Raw genomic sequence first — 17,692 nt, 5'->3', positions numbered from 1 at the left:
AACGGCCATTAGGCAGAGCGTCTTAAGTACGAAATCTTGCCTAAATTGGAAATAAATCATTAAAAATATGTCCACAAAGGGCGCAGAGCAGGGGTGGCGGAATCCTTTGAGCTGTTTGCCGAAAGGGTTTGCAACAATTTCCAGAATTTGCGGCATTCACATGTGGGCTGGACCTTCAGGAGGGTTGCGATATGGACATGTAATTCCCTTTGATTTATAAAGATAACGACGCAGTGTCGTGTTTAATTTGCAGCCCACCTACTCCGGCCACCCAGCTATTTACATTCATAAATCCTGGCACAGGACTCTTGTCCCAATGGTCAGACGGAGTATGACTTATGTGAACTCGGCCGCAAAGTTTGGTAATTATGCATGGCCCAGACATATTACTTTCGCTGTACTTTGCTCCTTTTTGTCTCAGTCGGGCATCTTCAAAGGGGGTTGACATTTTTTAACTGACCACTTTCATTGGCGCAAGGGAACTGCCAAAGTTTTGGGCCACAAACTTTGGCTTGACATGACTGAGATAAAGATTAGGTCCTGTCCCTTTCACTGAGAAAGAAACTTCGGAGGCTAAACTCCTCAAAAATAAACAAGATATTTTAAATATGTAATTATTACATACTTTATACGTTAATTACATTTTGGGGTTGTCTACTTGTAAGTTTATTTTAAGAATATTAGTTTGCGTTTAGTTTATCCAATAAATAACATCTTTTTGGCAGTGCTGTAACTTTGGTTATCGTCTGTAGTGTTTATTGTCGCTGCCTCTGACTTTTTACCCCCGAACAGTTCAATGGCCACAAGTATCAACTATGAATTTCCCCAGAGGGTCATTCCGTGGCGAACTTATGCACCCAGGTTGGCATCGGGGGCTTGGAATCGGGATCAGGATCCGAATAGAGGAGTCATTCGGCTGGGAGGCCAGTCGAATAAAAAGCTGATTTGCATGCTCCAAGCTGGAGCATTAAAACTAAAGAGCAGCATCAGCAGCAGGACATAAAAAAGGACCTGCAACGTGTGAGGTTAAATAGATTTGGCGCAAGGACATGGGTGGAGAAAGCTCCTCGCCTGTCTGCCTCACGCGCAGTTATGCCGCAGACATGGCTCGCTTTTGATTTAAGCGCATTGTTTGCGTTAAATATTTGCCATGCCGGCCACGTTACCAACCACCCCCTCTGGCCAAACCCTAGACCATTTCGCACAGCAAGGACCCGAAGCCAAAGCCAGCCACAGCTGCAACCAAGAGCTCCGGGCTGAAAGGCAGTGGTCTGAACCTGAACCAGCGCCACAAACTCCCCGTGCCCAACCTCGGAAAGTCAGCGTGACATGGGGCTCTAGACTGGAGAAGGAAACGTTTCTACACTGGGAGAATTTTACTGCAATGCAGCACCTTGCAGTTCTTGAATTTAATTTCTACCAACACTTTATAATGTTAACTTATGGAGCATCATTTTCTTGTATTTTGTGTGCCTCAGTGTACCTTTCCTGCTAATCGGACGAAGGAGCGCCCACGCAAGGACCAATACGCTCATCTGCGGGCTAAGAAGCGAGCAATCCTCGCCTCGTGTTTGATTTCCGCTTTCAGCTCCTTGACTCGCCGTACACACACATCCTTGGGGGCGTCTTGGGTCGAAGGAGTCCTTCCACTCCGCCCACGCGGCCAAACAACTTAAACTTCACACGCAGACACGTCTGCGGGAAAGTGGCAAGTGGGTGGTGGCACAAGGATATTTCGCAGGAGCACGGGGGCTCAGCACTGAGAAGACGCATGAAGTGCATTAGTTGCAATTGAATTTGTACATTGTGTGTGCGCCAGCAGAGCGAGCACCAGACTCCTTTCGAGTGCAATTTTGTTGCCGAGCTGAAATTGGATTCCATATTGCCACTCAGCGTACATCTCACAGATGTGGCTTAATCGCCCCCCCTCAGAACTAAGCCCCAACCACACCCTCCGGCAGAGTTAATTAGAAAGCCGGGCAGGTACTCGTAGCTGCTTGAAGGACGCTAATTGAACTGCCACAGCTGGACCTGAGCTGCGATTATCGGCTAAAGGGATTGGCCACATCCCCAAATTAATCCGCCAAAAACAAAAGCCATTCCTAGGGCCAATATCGTTTGACACACATCAGTTAATAGTTCACTAATTCCTTTCCCCTATCCTGTGACACCAGCCCATCCTTCCAATGCATAAAGAATTCTAGTGGTTTTAGGTTCTTGATGATTATAAGCGACAATGGTCGCGCTTTATTGAAAGATTCATTTGTGTTCTTTGAGAGTCTGCTGGATCGATCCAACCCGATCGCTTATACAAAATATATATATTTAGGTATATAATTAGAAGTGTAATCGATTCATAAGGTAGTACATAGTAAATGTTACATATTCCGTAGATTATTATTTTATTATTATAAATAGAGACAAATACGCATATCATGAGTGATTTATGTATGAATGTGTTAAGTGCTAAATGTGGGAGTACAATATATGCTTGTATGTGTGATTCTAGAATTAGTTTTTCTCGTATTTTTTTATATTTTTTTAGTTTGATGATTTAATGCCAATGATGAATGTTGATGAGTGAATGTGGATGAGGGTGTGAGTGTCTAGATGAGTGTGTTCGTGTGTGTGTGTGTTAGCTTAGAGAGAGGCTGGCAAAGGGTTATTGCTGCTGGTATCGATAGACGATATTCGATAAGCATCTACGGGATAACGTTCTCTGAGTTAATATTAATTTTACATATTTTTTAGCTTTTTGGTTTGGTTTTTTTCGGTTGGTTTTTCGGAAGCAAAGTTGGGCTGAAACTATGGATCGAACAGAATTCGTGGTGTGGTCCTCAGACTCTGCTTGCCTATCGACGCCAATCGATAATTATCGATCAGTTTGCCATTTCAACTTTGTTTCGATAAAAGATCATCTCACAATAAAAACAATTTGTACTTTCGAAAAGGGGGAGGGGCGCTTTTGCTTTTGCTTCTGCTTTTTGCTTTCGCTGACTGCTTTCTCTGCTTTCTCACTGGCTCTCTTCGCTTTCTCCGCTCTCTGCCTTCTTCGCTTTCTTCGTTTGATTCGCTAGGATTTGTTTAGGGTTATCTTTTTGCATTTTGTTACATTTGTGTAGGATGCAGGAGTGCTGAGGTTCATGTTTTTGTATCGTTCAATGTTACTTTGTAATTTCTCTCCACTCGCTCTTCGCTTTGTATATTTGCTTTAGTTTTCAACAAGGAAATCAAAGGATGCTCGCTTTTTGCATAGTAAGAGATACACAATAAATATTCGTTTTACAATCGCTTTCCAGGCAAAACCCAAAATGGAGGAGTGCCAAAACAGGAGGGGGATCCATTCAGTTTCGATACTTCGCTTTCGGGATGAGCCTACTCAAATCCCCGTCCTGCGGCACATTTGTCTATTTTAAGTAAGTATTTTATTTGATTTCTTTACACATGTAATTGCATTTTTTTTTGTGGTTTTTGTATTTTGTTTTTGTTCAGGTCCAAAATCAAATTTGACTAATTCAAGGAATTAAAGTTTCATTGCATCTAAATAAGGTAAAGTGTACTTTCATTAATATTATTATCTTATTATTTGCATAAATTTCCTTTTCAATAATAGAAACGAAACAAAAAACTTAAACAAAATTCCACTATGGCTCTACTACTCCTTCTCGCTCTCTTTCTGCTCCTCATCTCACTTTCTTCAATTCTCCAACTTTCTCCTGAGCCTCGAAGTTTGAAAGAGACGGAATACTAGTTTTAACTAAATAAACGGAATTTAACACAAAATCCCTGGCACGATGCATCCTCGGGTAATCCTTCGGGAAAGGGGCGGGGGTGGTGGGCGTGTTCTGGGCCGGGCGGGGCGTGGTCAACGCCTTTACCTGAGCAGCAGAAATTCTTCTATGTGAGTAGGCGCGACCACGCCCAGCCGCGGTTTCAGGACTCCCGTCCCGCCCCCTTCAGAATGAAAAGGATCTTCGAGATGACCAGTGCCAGTGTGTTGGTGTGTGTACGTGTATGTGTGTGTGTGGGTGAGTGAATATGAGTGAGTGTATGTTGGTGTGAGTATGAAGTACTTATAACGAAACATACAAGGATCAATCTCCAATAGATTATTAAATAGTACAATGAAAACTTCATATACAATATATGCCATATATAATAGATACTCGATATACGATACTCGCAGTGCGTAATGCGTAATAATGCAATAATAATAGCCAAGATCAATATACGTTAAAAGATATACATGTCTAAAGTCCCTACAATATGGTACTCCTCTCGTTTTAGCGGATTTTTTTTTTTTTGAGCTGGGTTTTCAATATTTTTTGGGAGTTGCGGGAGTGGCAGCTTTGATATTCTTTTTTGGCAGCGTTCTTGGTCTATATGTTAATGAGTAATTTATATATGTGTATGCTCTATAATATTTAATCGGGGAAACATTAAAAGTTCGCATTAATTTACTTTAGTTTAGTTTACTTGATTTTTGGTTTAGTTTAGTTGAGATTGCATGCATTTTGATGTATGTATGGTATTTGCTTAGGTAATTATTTGTTATTTCCTTTGCCTTTGTATAATAAATTGCTCTTGAATTTTACTATTAAAATTTCTCATAACTCGCCATTAAAAAAATGCTCGTTTCGTTTTGCTCTTTCGTTTTTTGTTTTTGTGGAGTGTATAAGTGATTTTCATAATATTTTCGTTAGTTTGCATTTGGTTTTTCGTCATTTAACATTTATATGTATATTTGTAAGAATTAAACTAGAAAAATTCTAATCTGAGGTAATTATTCCATTAATTTGTATTCGTGTGTGTGAGTGTGTTAAGAGAGTGAGTATATATTGGTACCCCATTGTCCTTTTCTAGGACAATGGCGGTTAGTTGGGAAGCGTGCTTAGCCTAGAGCTTAGATTTCTATGCCTGGGGGTCCTTAGGGGACCCGAAGCGGTCTACTTAGCGAGTGATTACTGTACTTTTATTCGAGGCAGCCACAAAAATGTTTCTTGTCAATTTTGATTAACTTAGGGTAATCTTGTCTCGAATGCTGGATTGCGTGTAAATTTCGTCACAGTTATGAGTTATCGAAAAGTGCATGATTGTTTCGTTTCCTAGCAGATGTGAGTATATTTTTTTGTTTTCTTTTCGTTTTTGTTTTTTTCAATTTTGTGGAAGAACTAAACCTAAGCTTACCGAAGTACTCGTACAATATCCAAAATAGACGATCGAATTCGATTCCTATGCGAATTTTACAAATTTCAAGCCAAAAAATATACCACATATGATTTCCTTAAAGTTCATTTGATTTCAGATCTCGTTCATCTTTAATGCGCTCACAGTTGGTGTTCCGAATCCAAATCCGAATTTACGAATCTAAGTACACGTATATATAATCCTTAATCTCTTTCGAACTTAAGTGCTAAGCCAATGCTCACAGATGTTGAGTTTCCGTCGCGATCTCATCTCTTCCCTATCGATTTCAAATTCAATTTTGCAATTACCAATTAAATATCACATATCGGGGAGCTCTTTTCAATCGGAAATCAAGTGAATCCAAATGCAAATGCAAGTGCAAATACGAATCCAAACAAAAGCGTGTTGCAAAATGATTGTTAAGATTGTTAATGATGCCAATTGTAGTGCTTATCAACTATTTTGTGGCTGTCCTGCTTCGTCCTTTCGCTTAGCCTAAATGATTCGTTTCGAATGATTCGATTGGAATGATTTGATTTGCCTTGGTGTTGTCTTCTTACGCGTGACTGTGTGACTATATCCCTAAGATAATGGAATGCGATGATACGAGGGGGTCCTGAGACTGTGGCAGTGTGTGTGTGTGTGGCGTTTGTCTCTGTATGTGTGTGTGATGACTGACGTGACTGGCGATGAGATACATATATCGTATATGACATGGAGATGGAGATGATGGTTACTACACCGTAATACGTATTAAATTTACACTGAAAGTCCTTCATCTCTGCTTCTAAATCCTTCTCTCCTATCTTCTCCTTTCTTTTCCCATTTCAATCTTCAAATCTTCAATCTTTTTTGGTTCTGCATCTGAGGTATTGTCGGGTGCTAAAGAGCCACACACTCGGCTACAAACGTTTCAACAATGAGGTAGAAAGTTCTGTTTGCTTTTGTTGCTTCGTAGTTAGTCTCTGTGTTCGCTGGAAGTCCTTGAATTCTTGATTAGTTCGCATACCTGAATTGCCTGGATGTTCTATATAGTACTTATGCTTTATCGTTATTCATCTTGCCTTGCTTGGAGTTTGTTTCAGTCAGTCAGTCTTGGATCACATTTCAAATATCGACACACACGCGCACAGGATCAGTCCTTCGGTTTCGCCTTCTATCTCTATCTGTATCCTTATCTTAACCTTTATCCCTATACCCATTAAATACTCATATACATACATATACATATGCTATATGCTACATGCTATATGCTCATGAAGCTTAGGCTATGCTTTAGTGCTAGTCTAGGTAATAATACATGATCCTACAGAGAACAAAACACAACATCGAGGATTATAAGTTAAAAACGAACCGTGGGCACTGCTAAAACCTAAGTACAACACATAGACACGACTTGGACTGGTGACTTATAGCGAAATAAATGGCAACGATTGTTCGACAATTCATACTCCACATCAGCACTGGTGCGCCTCAAAAAAGATGTATAATATATATGTACGTAAGTAGATATAGTGTGGTGTCTAGTGTAGTGGATGTGGTATGGTGTTAGTGTTTCCTACATAACCTATTAGCTAAATCAAAAAGCCCAGAGGCGGCGAGTTGGGGCTTTTGCAGTTTCCGCAGATTGGCTGCCATTGGGGGCCTTCGCTCGTATTGCTTGCTCAACACTCCAGTTTGCGGTGGGTCACCAGTGAGAGGGACCCCCGCCTAGTAATAGCGGATCTCTGGGGACCCAAAGATCTGATCGACCGACTGTTGGTCCACTTAACCAGCGGTTCGTCACACATCGGTTCGTTATGCTGCTCGCACTCGCTGCTGCTTAAATGCTACGTAACCCTAGGGATAATTCCAATACAATATTCAAATACAATGCCAATAGCAATACGGACACGAATTATAGTAAGTAAACCAAATTCGTTTCTAGCAAAACCTGTGCAAAATGCCAAAAATGCAACTAAAGTTTCCTCGGGGATCGTATTCCTGCGTATATGTATCTTCTTGACCACCATGTGTATATGGCTAGCATATATATAAAATACACTTAGACGCTAAACAAGTGCAGCCCAATTGGGATGTGAGGCAGACGACCTCAAGCGAACTCAGGTTGGTATAACTTCAAAGAAAGTGGGGACCTCGGGTAGGGTTAGGGGTAGGTAGGCATTACGATAGGTAATAGGAATTACGAAGAATTGATTTAAGGTTTGTACTTTGGCATGAAATCTTCAACTCAACGAGAACAAACGTGAACAAAAATTCGACTACAACATTGACCATCATTCATCTTCTCATCTCAGCTTTCTGCGCTTTCAACTCAAAATTCAACTAAGAAATTGATTTAGTGCATCAGGGGACGCAGGTAACTCAGTAAGCAAGTTAGCTAAAGAACAACGGAAAGGAAGGGTATAAATCCAAACTCGGGAAACTGGAGCGGGGTCGTCTCTAAATAAACCGTTGCATTCTTCCCATGCAACCCTGGGTGTTCTAAGCTATCCGTTTAAAAGCTGCGATTAACATGTTCCTACGTCGAGTAAACTATGTACTGTGTGGTTTAATTAAGACTCTATCGATGTGACTAAACTGAGGTAGCTGCTAAACTAAGTCGCGATCGGAGGAAACTGGATCGGGAAGCTGGATCGTTGGGTAGTTTCCTACCAGATGCTAAGCAATACATTTCGGTAAAGGTTTCTGCTCCTTCTAGTCGGCAGTTCTGTCGTCCGGCACTTAGTTATATCCACTTATGGGCTTTATCAATGCAGTTGCAACCGAAAATAATGGGTACCAAACAAACGAAAGGGGGACAAAATAAAACGAAATGCAAATTATTAAAAATATTTCATTTAATCATTTGAAAATTCAACAAAAATTCAATATTAATCGTAGTAATAATAATAGCAGAAAGTAATGTAATTTTATTCCTTTTTTCGTTTCGTTTCTTTTATTCAAATACAATTAAATTTATTTAGTTTCCATACGGAGTACGAATAATAATAATAAAAATCAACTAAAATATTCAACTAAATTACATTAAAAGTAGACATTCAAGTTGAATTGCCAAAATGTGTAGGAGAGGAGGAGCGTAGGGGTGAGGGGAGGGGATTAAACACTGGGCGAGGGGTGGATTCCTTGGGGGGATGGGGCTCATGGGGACTTGTGTATAACATAAAAAGGTACAAAGTATACATATATTACACATTACGAATTAGGCATAAACAAAAGTGTGCTAAGTGTGTATATTTATTTAAACAAAAATTACATTCGGATGGAAAAAAAATCAATCAATAAATTTGGTGGTTGGGGCGGGGGATTACAAAGTGGGGGGATTACTCTGGGAAGTGTAGTTCCGGAAATATCTGCTGCGCTATATTGCCTTGACCTTGGGAAATCGGAGGAGGACTGCGGTTGAAAGTGCCTAAACTTCACCAATTTGTACATTTCGTCATCAGATGATCTGAGAAAGCTCGGAGGGAGCCATCAAAAATTGGTTTTTAAGAATTTCGGTTAAAGTTTAAACATTTTGCTGCTGCTTCTGCTGGGCTCTACACTCGGGATTTGGCATGTTTCAGTAACTGAAGATCGCGAAAAGATTCAAAAGGGGAAGGCGCGCAAATATTTCATTTGTGTAACATAAAATATGAAAAGTGCTGGTTTTTTTTTTGAGTACAAATTATGAACTAAACAAAAACTGCTTTTAATTGTTTATGAATTGATTATTTGATTTAAACGTACATATTTTGTTTTACTTTGCCTTGATTTATCATAGTTTGCTTATATGCATTAAGAAAACATTGTTATTTGTTATTTGTTAATTGTTACTCGTTATTTGTTATTGATTTTTGCTAAGGAGGTAATATAAATTACATTTTAATGTGTTTTACTCTCGCTCAATCGCCTTCTCTTCCTCATTAAAGACTTAAAGACTCAAGACTCCTACTACGTTATTCATTCGCCGTCTAGTGGTTGCGATTCATTAGAGTTAGTTGTGATCGGAAGTCTGACTATTAATGTTTGGGGCTCTCTATATTCGTTCTATCCTTTCTTGGTGGCTGAGGTGGGCATAAGTTTGTGGTTTCATCTCTCGACTGGACACGCGATCGAGGCGCCGTCCTAGCACATTTAACTAAAACAAACACTGAATCAAACTAAAACACGGGCTGACTTACGAAGTAGTTGGTGGTGCGGGTGCCACTGCCTTTGGTGCAAGGCAGCTTAGCTTGCGTAGAACTTATACCAATATAATTTGTAGTGTAGTTTAGCGTAGGGCTAGGGGTTACTCCAATTAAATATCTATATAACTATATGCTGTATCTGTATCTGTGTGTCGTGTGTCATGTTTTGTGTGGGGCTTGCCTATAAATAAGTTCACTTCCTCTCTTTCCTCCTGCGCGTACATGTATGCTAGATTAAAACCTTAAATTTAGACGAAAATTATATATAACTGTGCCAAACTTATATATAATCCTCTCAAGTAAATGCCAAAAAGTGTAGTTTCTATCAATTTAGGTTAGTTAGGTGTACGTTTTATACGGTATAGGGTATATGGTATAGGGTATGTACTTATAAACTTAACGGTAGCTCTATATAAGTAGGAATAACGAAGACGTCTCGTTATCGTAGGTTTTGTGTACAAAAAAAATTTACTATCACTCAGTTTGTCCCTTCATGCGTTCTGAAAAAATTGTCGTTTAATTAACGTGTATTATTTGGTATGTAAAATGGCGGCAATGCTAAATGCCCAAAAGGAGGCGTTCGATTTGTGATTACTGGAGAAAGTGCAGCACATGCAACTTGGGACTCCATTCCCGATCCCCAGGGTTTTGTATTTCAAGCAGATCCCACACCAAAAGTCACCAAAGGGGGATAAAAGGGGTCGAGGTTGGGAGTCTAGGAAAGGGGATTTCACAGATATTCGAGGAGGTTTTCGAATTCTTTTTCAAATAATTCCAGACACTGCTGGGAGATATCCGAAATAATTCGAAACGAAAGATTACCGCTTATTCTAGGAGCATTCACAAGTGCTTTCGGGGCTGGGGTTTTAAATTTTTCTCAAAAATCGTATTCCTTCCGAAGGGCAACTCACACAGGGATACAAATACATTTTCAATGTTCACAGGGTATGAGCAAATTGGGGATGTCACAGTTTTGGCTGTCTTAGTGGAGGCAATTTTGGTTGGGGTCGTGGTTTAGACATTTTCGGAAAATGTTTGTTCTCAACTGGGGTCACAAGGATTTCGTTGGGCGTGGCCTAGTCACAATTTTGTGTGGGTTTAGAATTTTTCTCAAAAATTTTGTCCTTTCGAACGCTCACAGTGAAAGTTCTTTAAAAGTGCCGAGTCTTCTCAACTACATCTTTCCGAAATGGAATGCTGTTTAGGAAAGACACGGCACTCTGCTCACAGATGATTTGACGAAACTTACAGGATCTACATTTTAGAGCTCGTAACGAACTCGAGGGATTCGGGGAATGGGGTAACACAGCTGCTGCTGATCGATTTTGAGTTTAGGCTGCCTAAACATTTCCTCACAGTGGGCTACATATCAAAGGGGTTTTACTTTTAATTTTATTAAAAATTTCACGACATTCTTAAACGGAAAAGAAATAGAACCAAAGCTGGATAATCTAACACAGTTTCTGCTGATCTTGTTTAAGGTTTAGCTGGCCTAAACTTCTCTTCACAGGGTAATATCAAGGTGTTTTAATTTAAATTTCATTAAACATTTCACAGAAGGTGAATATCAAAAGGTTTTTACTTTCAATTACATTCAAATGTTCACAGAATATTTAAGATTTAGGTAATCACCTAAGTTCCATTCACAGTTGATTGATGTTGAAGAAAAACTCAAGATTTGAATTGCCTTGCATAATTTTTCACAGATGGGGACATATCAATTGGTTTTTAATTTTCAATTTTATTAAAAATTTCACAGACGGGAAAGATTGTTGGGTTTAATCTGCCAAAGCAGTTTCACAAAAGGGGAATTTTTATTTTAATTCGATTAAATACTCACAATTTCGAGTGGGGTTGGGTGGGGGGACTGAGAGATTGGGGAGGACTTTTACCCCAGGGTTTTGGTGACTTTTCTAAGCACGGAATAAACACAAAACAGGAAACATTGAACCGCTCTATAAATTGTTGGATGTTTGCTTGCATACCATATTTAAAATTTAGAAAAATCGACCTTACAACCTACTAAACCTATCGATAGTGAGTGCCTGCATGTGGTTTGCTCGCACCTGCGGGGTCCTCACTCTACCTTTAGAGATCCATCACATACGGCTGCTCTGCTATTTAGACAAAGAGAAGAACCCTAGACATATACAAGAAGATCGCTATAACCTAACACTTAGACTTAATAATTAATGATCACGCTGCGCCAAAAGTATTTGTTTTATATTTTGTTTTCTTATCTTTTCTTCGAAGACTTAACTAAGAGTTTGGGGGCGTGGGTGTGGGTCGCCTGCTTGAAATACTCCTGAAAGGGGGTGGTGTTGGTGATGGTGACCTTGTTGCATGTGCCGCCTGGCTGCTATGGGTGGGTGGGTGATTTGCAGGGGCACTGAATTACTCTGAGGACTAACTGAACTTTTTTCTGAACTGGAGCGAGAAACTAAATCGGTTCCAGAGGTTCTCCTTTCGCTTACTAAAACTAGGAATAATTACCAATCGCTTAGGTAAAGATGTGCAACTTATCGATTATGTTGTTTTTTAAATTTAGGTTTTGTAATTTTACGTTTCATAAATTGTAGCAAATGTTTCGTGTTCTCCCCTTCTCTCTTCCTGTTATACTCTCCTACTCTACTCCTTCTCCTTTTATTTTAATAATTTTTTGTGTTATTGAGCAGCACAGCAATTATCATGATTCGTTTAAACAATTTAATGCCCTGCCTTCAATTTTTGCTAAATAAAACTTTTCCCTCCATCGTGATGTAAATGTTTCTTTTTTGTCCCTTCATCTCTACTCGTTTTTTCTTTTTTTTTTTTGTTTTACGTTTCGGTTTGTTTTTTTTTTTGGTAAAATGTATAAAAAATTTGCTTTATAAAATAAAACTAAAAATTGCTTTTTTTCGTTTAGGTAGGTGTGTAAACAAAGAACTAAAAAACTCAACAAAAATAACAAGAAATTCGTTTTTAGTTTGCTTTGTTTTCTCTCGGTTTTAGATGTGTTGTGTGTGTGTATAAAAAAATCAAATGATTTTAAAAACTAAAACACTCGCTTCAGGAGAGTGGCTCGTATATGGCCTCTCCTCCGCCTGCTTACTCCTTTTCCTCAATTTTTGTTTTTCAATTTAGCTAGAGTAACAAATGCTGCAGGCTGTTGCGGCTCCTAATTCTTCGTTTTAGTTCATGTTGAGATAGTCGTTGAAGAGCTGCATGCAGGCAGCTGCGCCGCCAATCGGCTCCTCCATGTGGAGCTGACTACTGGCGAACTCTGGAAACCTCCAGATATTGGCTGCCTCCAGGAGTTCCCCGGCCGACGAGGAGGAATTCGAGCTGACGTCGGAGGCATCGGCCTTGCTGGCCTGCTGGCTGCTGTTGTCCTGACTGATGCTCAGGTTGCACAGGAGATCGGTGAAGATGTCGTGGTTGCTGGCCGGTGTCCTTTGACCAGCGGATCCTGGCAGCTCCCAGATGTTGGGCTTGCCATAATGCGAGGCGCTCCATCCGTTCGAGGAGGAACTGGAACTGGTCAGCGAAGCTGTGGGCGAGGCTGCATGTGGCAGTTGCTGTGGCACCTGCTGCTGCAGTGGTTGCTGCTGTTGCTGCTGCTGCTGGCGCTGCGACTCCTTGAATCCATCCCTGAGTGTTGCAGCATTTTGTGGCGAGCTTTGGGCCGCCCACAACATCATCTTGGAGCCATCGTTGCCATTGCTGCTGGCCGTCGGACTCAACGAGGGCTGCGATCCACTGCCCGAGGAGCAGCCACTGCTGCTGCTGGAGCAGCCCCACAATGCCGAGATGGCATCACTCTGGCCCCAAGCGGGCTGCATTTTGTTGCCTGTATTGCTGGCTGAATTATGGCTAATGATTAAGTTACTAATACTGCTGCTGCTGCTGCTATTGTTGTTGCTTGTGTTTGTGTTGGTCAGTAGAAGGCCCTCGAGTCCTTTCTGCGTTGCATGTTGCTGCTGTGGCTGCAGGTTGTGTTGCTGCTGGCGATGTTGCTGCTGCTGTTGGTGCTGCTGCTGGTACTTGCTCATCACATCTGCCATGGCCATCATGTTCATGGTTTTATGGGACTGCTGAGGGAAGTTGCCCCGCTGAAAAGTGCTGACCACAGGCTGATGTTGCTGCTGCTGCTGTTGTTGTGACTGTTGCTGTTGTGTCTGATGCTGCTGCTGCTGTTGTTGTTGCTGCTGTGGTTGCTGCTGCTGCTGCTGTTGCTGCTGCCGCACCTGCTGCTGATGCTGCTGGGCATGCGGATGGGCTCCAATCAAGTCCGGATTAATTTGCTGCTGCAGCGGTGCCGAGTAATCGATGGCGGCATTGTAAAGCGGCTGCTTCGGTGGCTGCTTGCTGGCGATGGTGTTGCTGCTGCAGCCGGAGGCCGTTGGAGCGCCCTGGGCGTTTGGCACCTGAGTGGTGGTGGCACCTGTTCCCACGGGCGACTCCAACGGGGCCTCATGTTATGCGAGCGTCGGCAGCCGCGTCGCCGTGCTCTTGGCGTAGCAGAAGGTCAGCGGCTTAACGAAGTGCGTGTCCTGCGTGTTGCAGTACGGACAGGTCACTCCGTGCGAGTAGTCACTGTAGAAGCTCAGACGCTGCTGCGGATGCATTAGCATCTTGAAGCAGTTATTGCACTGCAATGGGAGGAGGGAGGAGACGAAAATGGGGGAAATTAAAACGATTGCCATGCACATACATATCTATTTAATCGAATGCCTGCCCATATTAGGTTTAATATTTCCTTTAAGGCCATTGCAATTACAGTAATATAACATTATTGGGCCATTAACTCACCTTGAACCGCTCGGCGCAACAGGGCATGGCCGCAAAGATGTCGTAGGCGTACATGGTGCCCAGAACCAGGCTGGAGCCATCCCACGGCTCCTTGCAGAATCTGTGAACGATGCAAAAGGCACAAATGCATCATTAATTTATGACTTCCCTCCACAATTTCCCCTTCCCAGATGCTCACCTGCAGTTGATGGCGCGGCTGCTGGAGGTTCCGTCCAGGCAGCTCATGCAAACACAGGTCAAGTAGAGAGTGCGTCCCTCGTATTTAACCTGGAAAAGTAAGGAGGATTGGAGTCAGGGGTGTGAGAAAGCGGAAACGGTGAAAAGGGTGCAGACAAAAGGACAAAAAAAAGGGGCAGGATCCAGCCGCATAAGTCAGACAGGAGCCCAGGGGCCACCAAGCAGACACACCAACAATGAAAAATTATGGCAGGAAAAGAATGAATTGCAACGGCGGCTTCTAAGCCCCAGAATACACTATGCCAAAAGTTGGGATGTACGCTTGTGACTGCGAAAAGATTTTGAATAAATAATTTGCTTTACTAGAGGTACTTGAATCAACGGAAGTTTCCCCAAACAAATAAATAGTAAACGTCGTTAAAAAATTTAAGTTTTACATATAGCACTTGAATACATAAAGGAGGTTTATGCATGGCAAGAAATAATGAGTAATCCCTTAAAATATCTCAAGGCAAACAGACTGCCAGAGATCCACTTTTACACAGCTTTCTTGATGCGAACAAACTTACAAGGAAATCAGACGTACTTTTTCCATGTAAATGGCCTTCAAAGGCTTGGCAAGTCAAATAAACCGCCAGTTAGCAAACAGCTCCCTTTGTTAGGGTATCAACTTTCCACTTTTGTCAAAGCGCGAGGAAGCGAGGGGCTTGGCCGGAGAATTGAGCGCATTCTTGCATGCCTCCCCCTCCCAACAAAGGGCCAAGGACTCGAAGGCCGGGGAAGGGCGAAGTGGAGCTGCCACTGCGACGCGACATAATAATTTCAAATAAAATGCAAAATGCATAAACTTGCCCAGGAGATTGCTGCTGCCGCCCACGAACAGAAGACCGCGCAGAGCACTGGAGTCAAAGTCAAGGGAAAAGAGGCATACAAAGGAGCCAATTCCGATTGCAGCAGCAGCAACGGCAGCGGCAGCTGGCAATGAATTATAAATCCAGGCTTAATTTAAAGCCCCCAGAAGTCGGGGAAAAAGGGGCGCGACTGACTGGCTAACTGACAGGCAGCTCTAGCAGGGAAACCAGGGAAAGCCCATGGAAGCGTAGGTCGTGCGTGCAGTCCCTCCATATGAAATGCAAAATGTGCAAAATGCAAGCGGCAAACTGCATACTGCAAACTGCAGTTTTCCCCGGCTCGTCTTTGGGCGCTGGCGTAATTACGCTGACTTAAATGGGTCATAAATTGCGGGGTCTGTCTGCAGTCCCCGGTCGCCAGAAAAATGAGCAAATGGGAGTGGCGGCCGATGGAGTAGTTCGCCCGCTAATTGCAGCTGAAAGTTCTCGGGGGCACGTGGGCGAGTGAAAGCTGCGTGGTCGTGGGTGTGCAAGAGGTTGCCACGCCACATTTGACGTTTCATAAATGATGGCTGCACAGAAAGAAATGCAGCTGGAAGATTGCTCACATCTATCTTGGTCCACTCCAAGTGCCAAGGCGAAGTAAATCATTATAATTCGAGCGTGTGGGACAGTGTAGAGTGCACTGGGTGGATCGTTACTCACCTCGATGCAGCCGCTGGAATGCTGCTTGGGACTCAGGAAGAAGGAGCCATCGACCAGTGGATAGCGATCGAATACGAGCAGCGGCTCCTCGCACAGAATGCAGGCCACCCGGCTCATCTGGGATTGGGCCAGCGAGGAGAGGATGAAGAGACGCGTCTCATCGTTGCCGTGGTTGCCCTCGTCCTCAATCTGGAAGATATAGAAAAAAGGAAACCAAAGTATTAGTAGGCTTGATTCGATGAAACGGGCTAAAAGCCATTCCCAATTTGAATGTTGCCCTGCTGCAAAAATATTAAATTTAGAAACAAGGTTCGTTTACCCCGCCACCGCTGGCTGTTCCCACTGTCAACTCGAAGGTGGTGTCCAATGAGCATTTCCAATATATGTCTGCCGAGGGACTAAACGAAGCAACCAGCCAGCGTCTAAGCGCCAACAAATGAACCATAAAATCCAAACGTGCCGGGGAAAACAGAGCGGGTAGCGCTCCGTGTTGTCTAAGCCAAAGTGGCTAACACGTTGCCCAAATTGAATGAACACAAGAACACATACACATCCAACTAGCCAGGTGTGTGGACTGACTGCTCTGTCTTGGCCTGGCCTGTATGTTAAGTCAGCCAGTCAGCTAGTCAGCCAAACAGTCCAGGCCAATTCCCAAATCGATAATCAATATGGCGAGCCGGCAGAGGAACCCACACTGGCGCGCTTCATTTTCCACCGGCTGGTAATAAAGCCGTCAAAAAGGCAAAAGGTGTTGAAAGGATCCACGAAATATGGCTAAGGTGGGAATAGTTGCAGCCACCACCACCGCCGCCAATCAGAGCCAACTAACCCAATGATGTTGATGAGGGAATATTTGTGACTCTCTTTGGGTAATTGACGATGGTCCGGCACCTGACCAGACGGAATAACAGCACTCAGACTGGGCTGTGACCAGACCCAGACCCGACCAGGTTGAATAATTTAGTGGGATGGCATTGGAATGTATCGGAATTAAGGCAAAGGACACGTAGAACCAATCAATTGCAGCTGAGGAATGTTTCTGTTTCTGGGACAGGTTTAATGCACTTTTAATAAGGAGCAGTCGCTAAAACCCCTTGGAATCTTTGCCAATATTTGCCGAGAACTCGTGTTCCCTTGCCCACTTTCATTCAAGATGACACTCTTTTCGCGCTGCTCGCTGCTCTCGAGCTAAATAATCAACAAATTAATATTTGCACGGGGCCACAATGCAATGATGTTTGTTTGCCAACTTCTTGGGGGCCCCGGAGAACCAGAGCTCATAAATCTTGGCAACAATAAAATCAACTCCCAACATTGTTTCAGAACAACGGCTTCGATTAATGAGTGTTTGCTCGCCAGGGGCGTGGGGAAGGGGAAATTGGGGGAAATTCGTCGCGTAAGCGTAAGCGATACGAGGCACAATTTTCACTCATTAAACAAAAGAATGCCGGCGGAAAATCTCGGGGTGAGTTGCTAAAGCAATTAAGTTGATTGCTCAAGGAGAATGTGCGTGTATATCTGTGGGTGAATGGTGCTCGTCTGGGATTACGGACAATAACAATAACCCAGATAGCACAGCCAACTGCAGCAATAATCTTTTCCCTCGCTATTGCTCTTAACACGGCCAAAAAATGGAATAAAAAGGATGCAGACGCACATGTAGCGCACATTCCATCAAAACGTTGGCCTGGCTTTCTTCTACACAGCGAGAAATTGTTCAAAGTCTATCAAACTCTTTTCGATTCAGGCCAATACTTGATAGTTTAGCTTTATACAAGATAGCTATCAAGCATTCATAATTAATATCAACAT

At 42.6% G+C, this 17,692-nt stretch overlaps 1 protein-coding gene across 1 annotated transcript in view; it reads right to left on the bottom strand.

The window, feature by feature from the left end:
- Positions 1-4,269: 4,269 nt before the first annotated feature.
- Positions 4,270-17,692, bottom strand: part of LOC6730212 (headcase protein) — a 92,098-nt gene continuing 78,675 nt past the window's right edge. Inside the window, 4 exon segments of the mRNA XM_016177837.3 lie at positions 4,270-13,987; positions 14,148-14,247; positions 14,326-14,414; positions 15,881-16,069. Coding sequence (XP_016036962.1) covers positions 12,527-13,987; positions 14,148-14,247; positions 14,326-14,414; positions 15,881-16,069 — 1,839 coding nt within the window. The 3' untranslated portion in view covers positions 4,270-12,526.

This window comes from Drosophila simulans, chromosome 3R (genome assembly GCF_016746395.2).
Source record: "Drosophila simulans strain w501 chromosome 3R, Prin_Dsim_3.1, whole genome shotgun sequence".
Lineage (NCBI taxonomy): Eukaryota > Metazoa > Arthropoda > Insecta > Diptera > Drosophilidae > Drosophila > Drosophila simulans.
The sequence above is the reverse complement of the archived record's forward strand: the minus strand, read 5'-3'. Positions and strand labels throughout refer to the sequence as shown.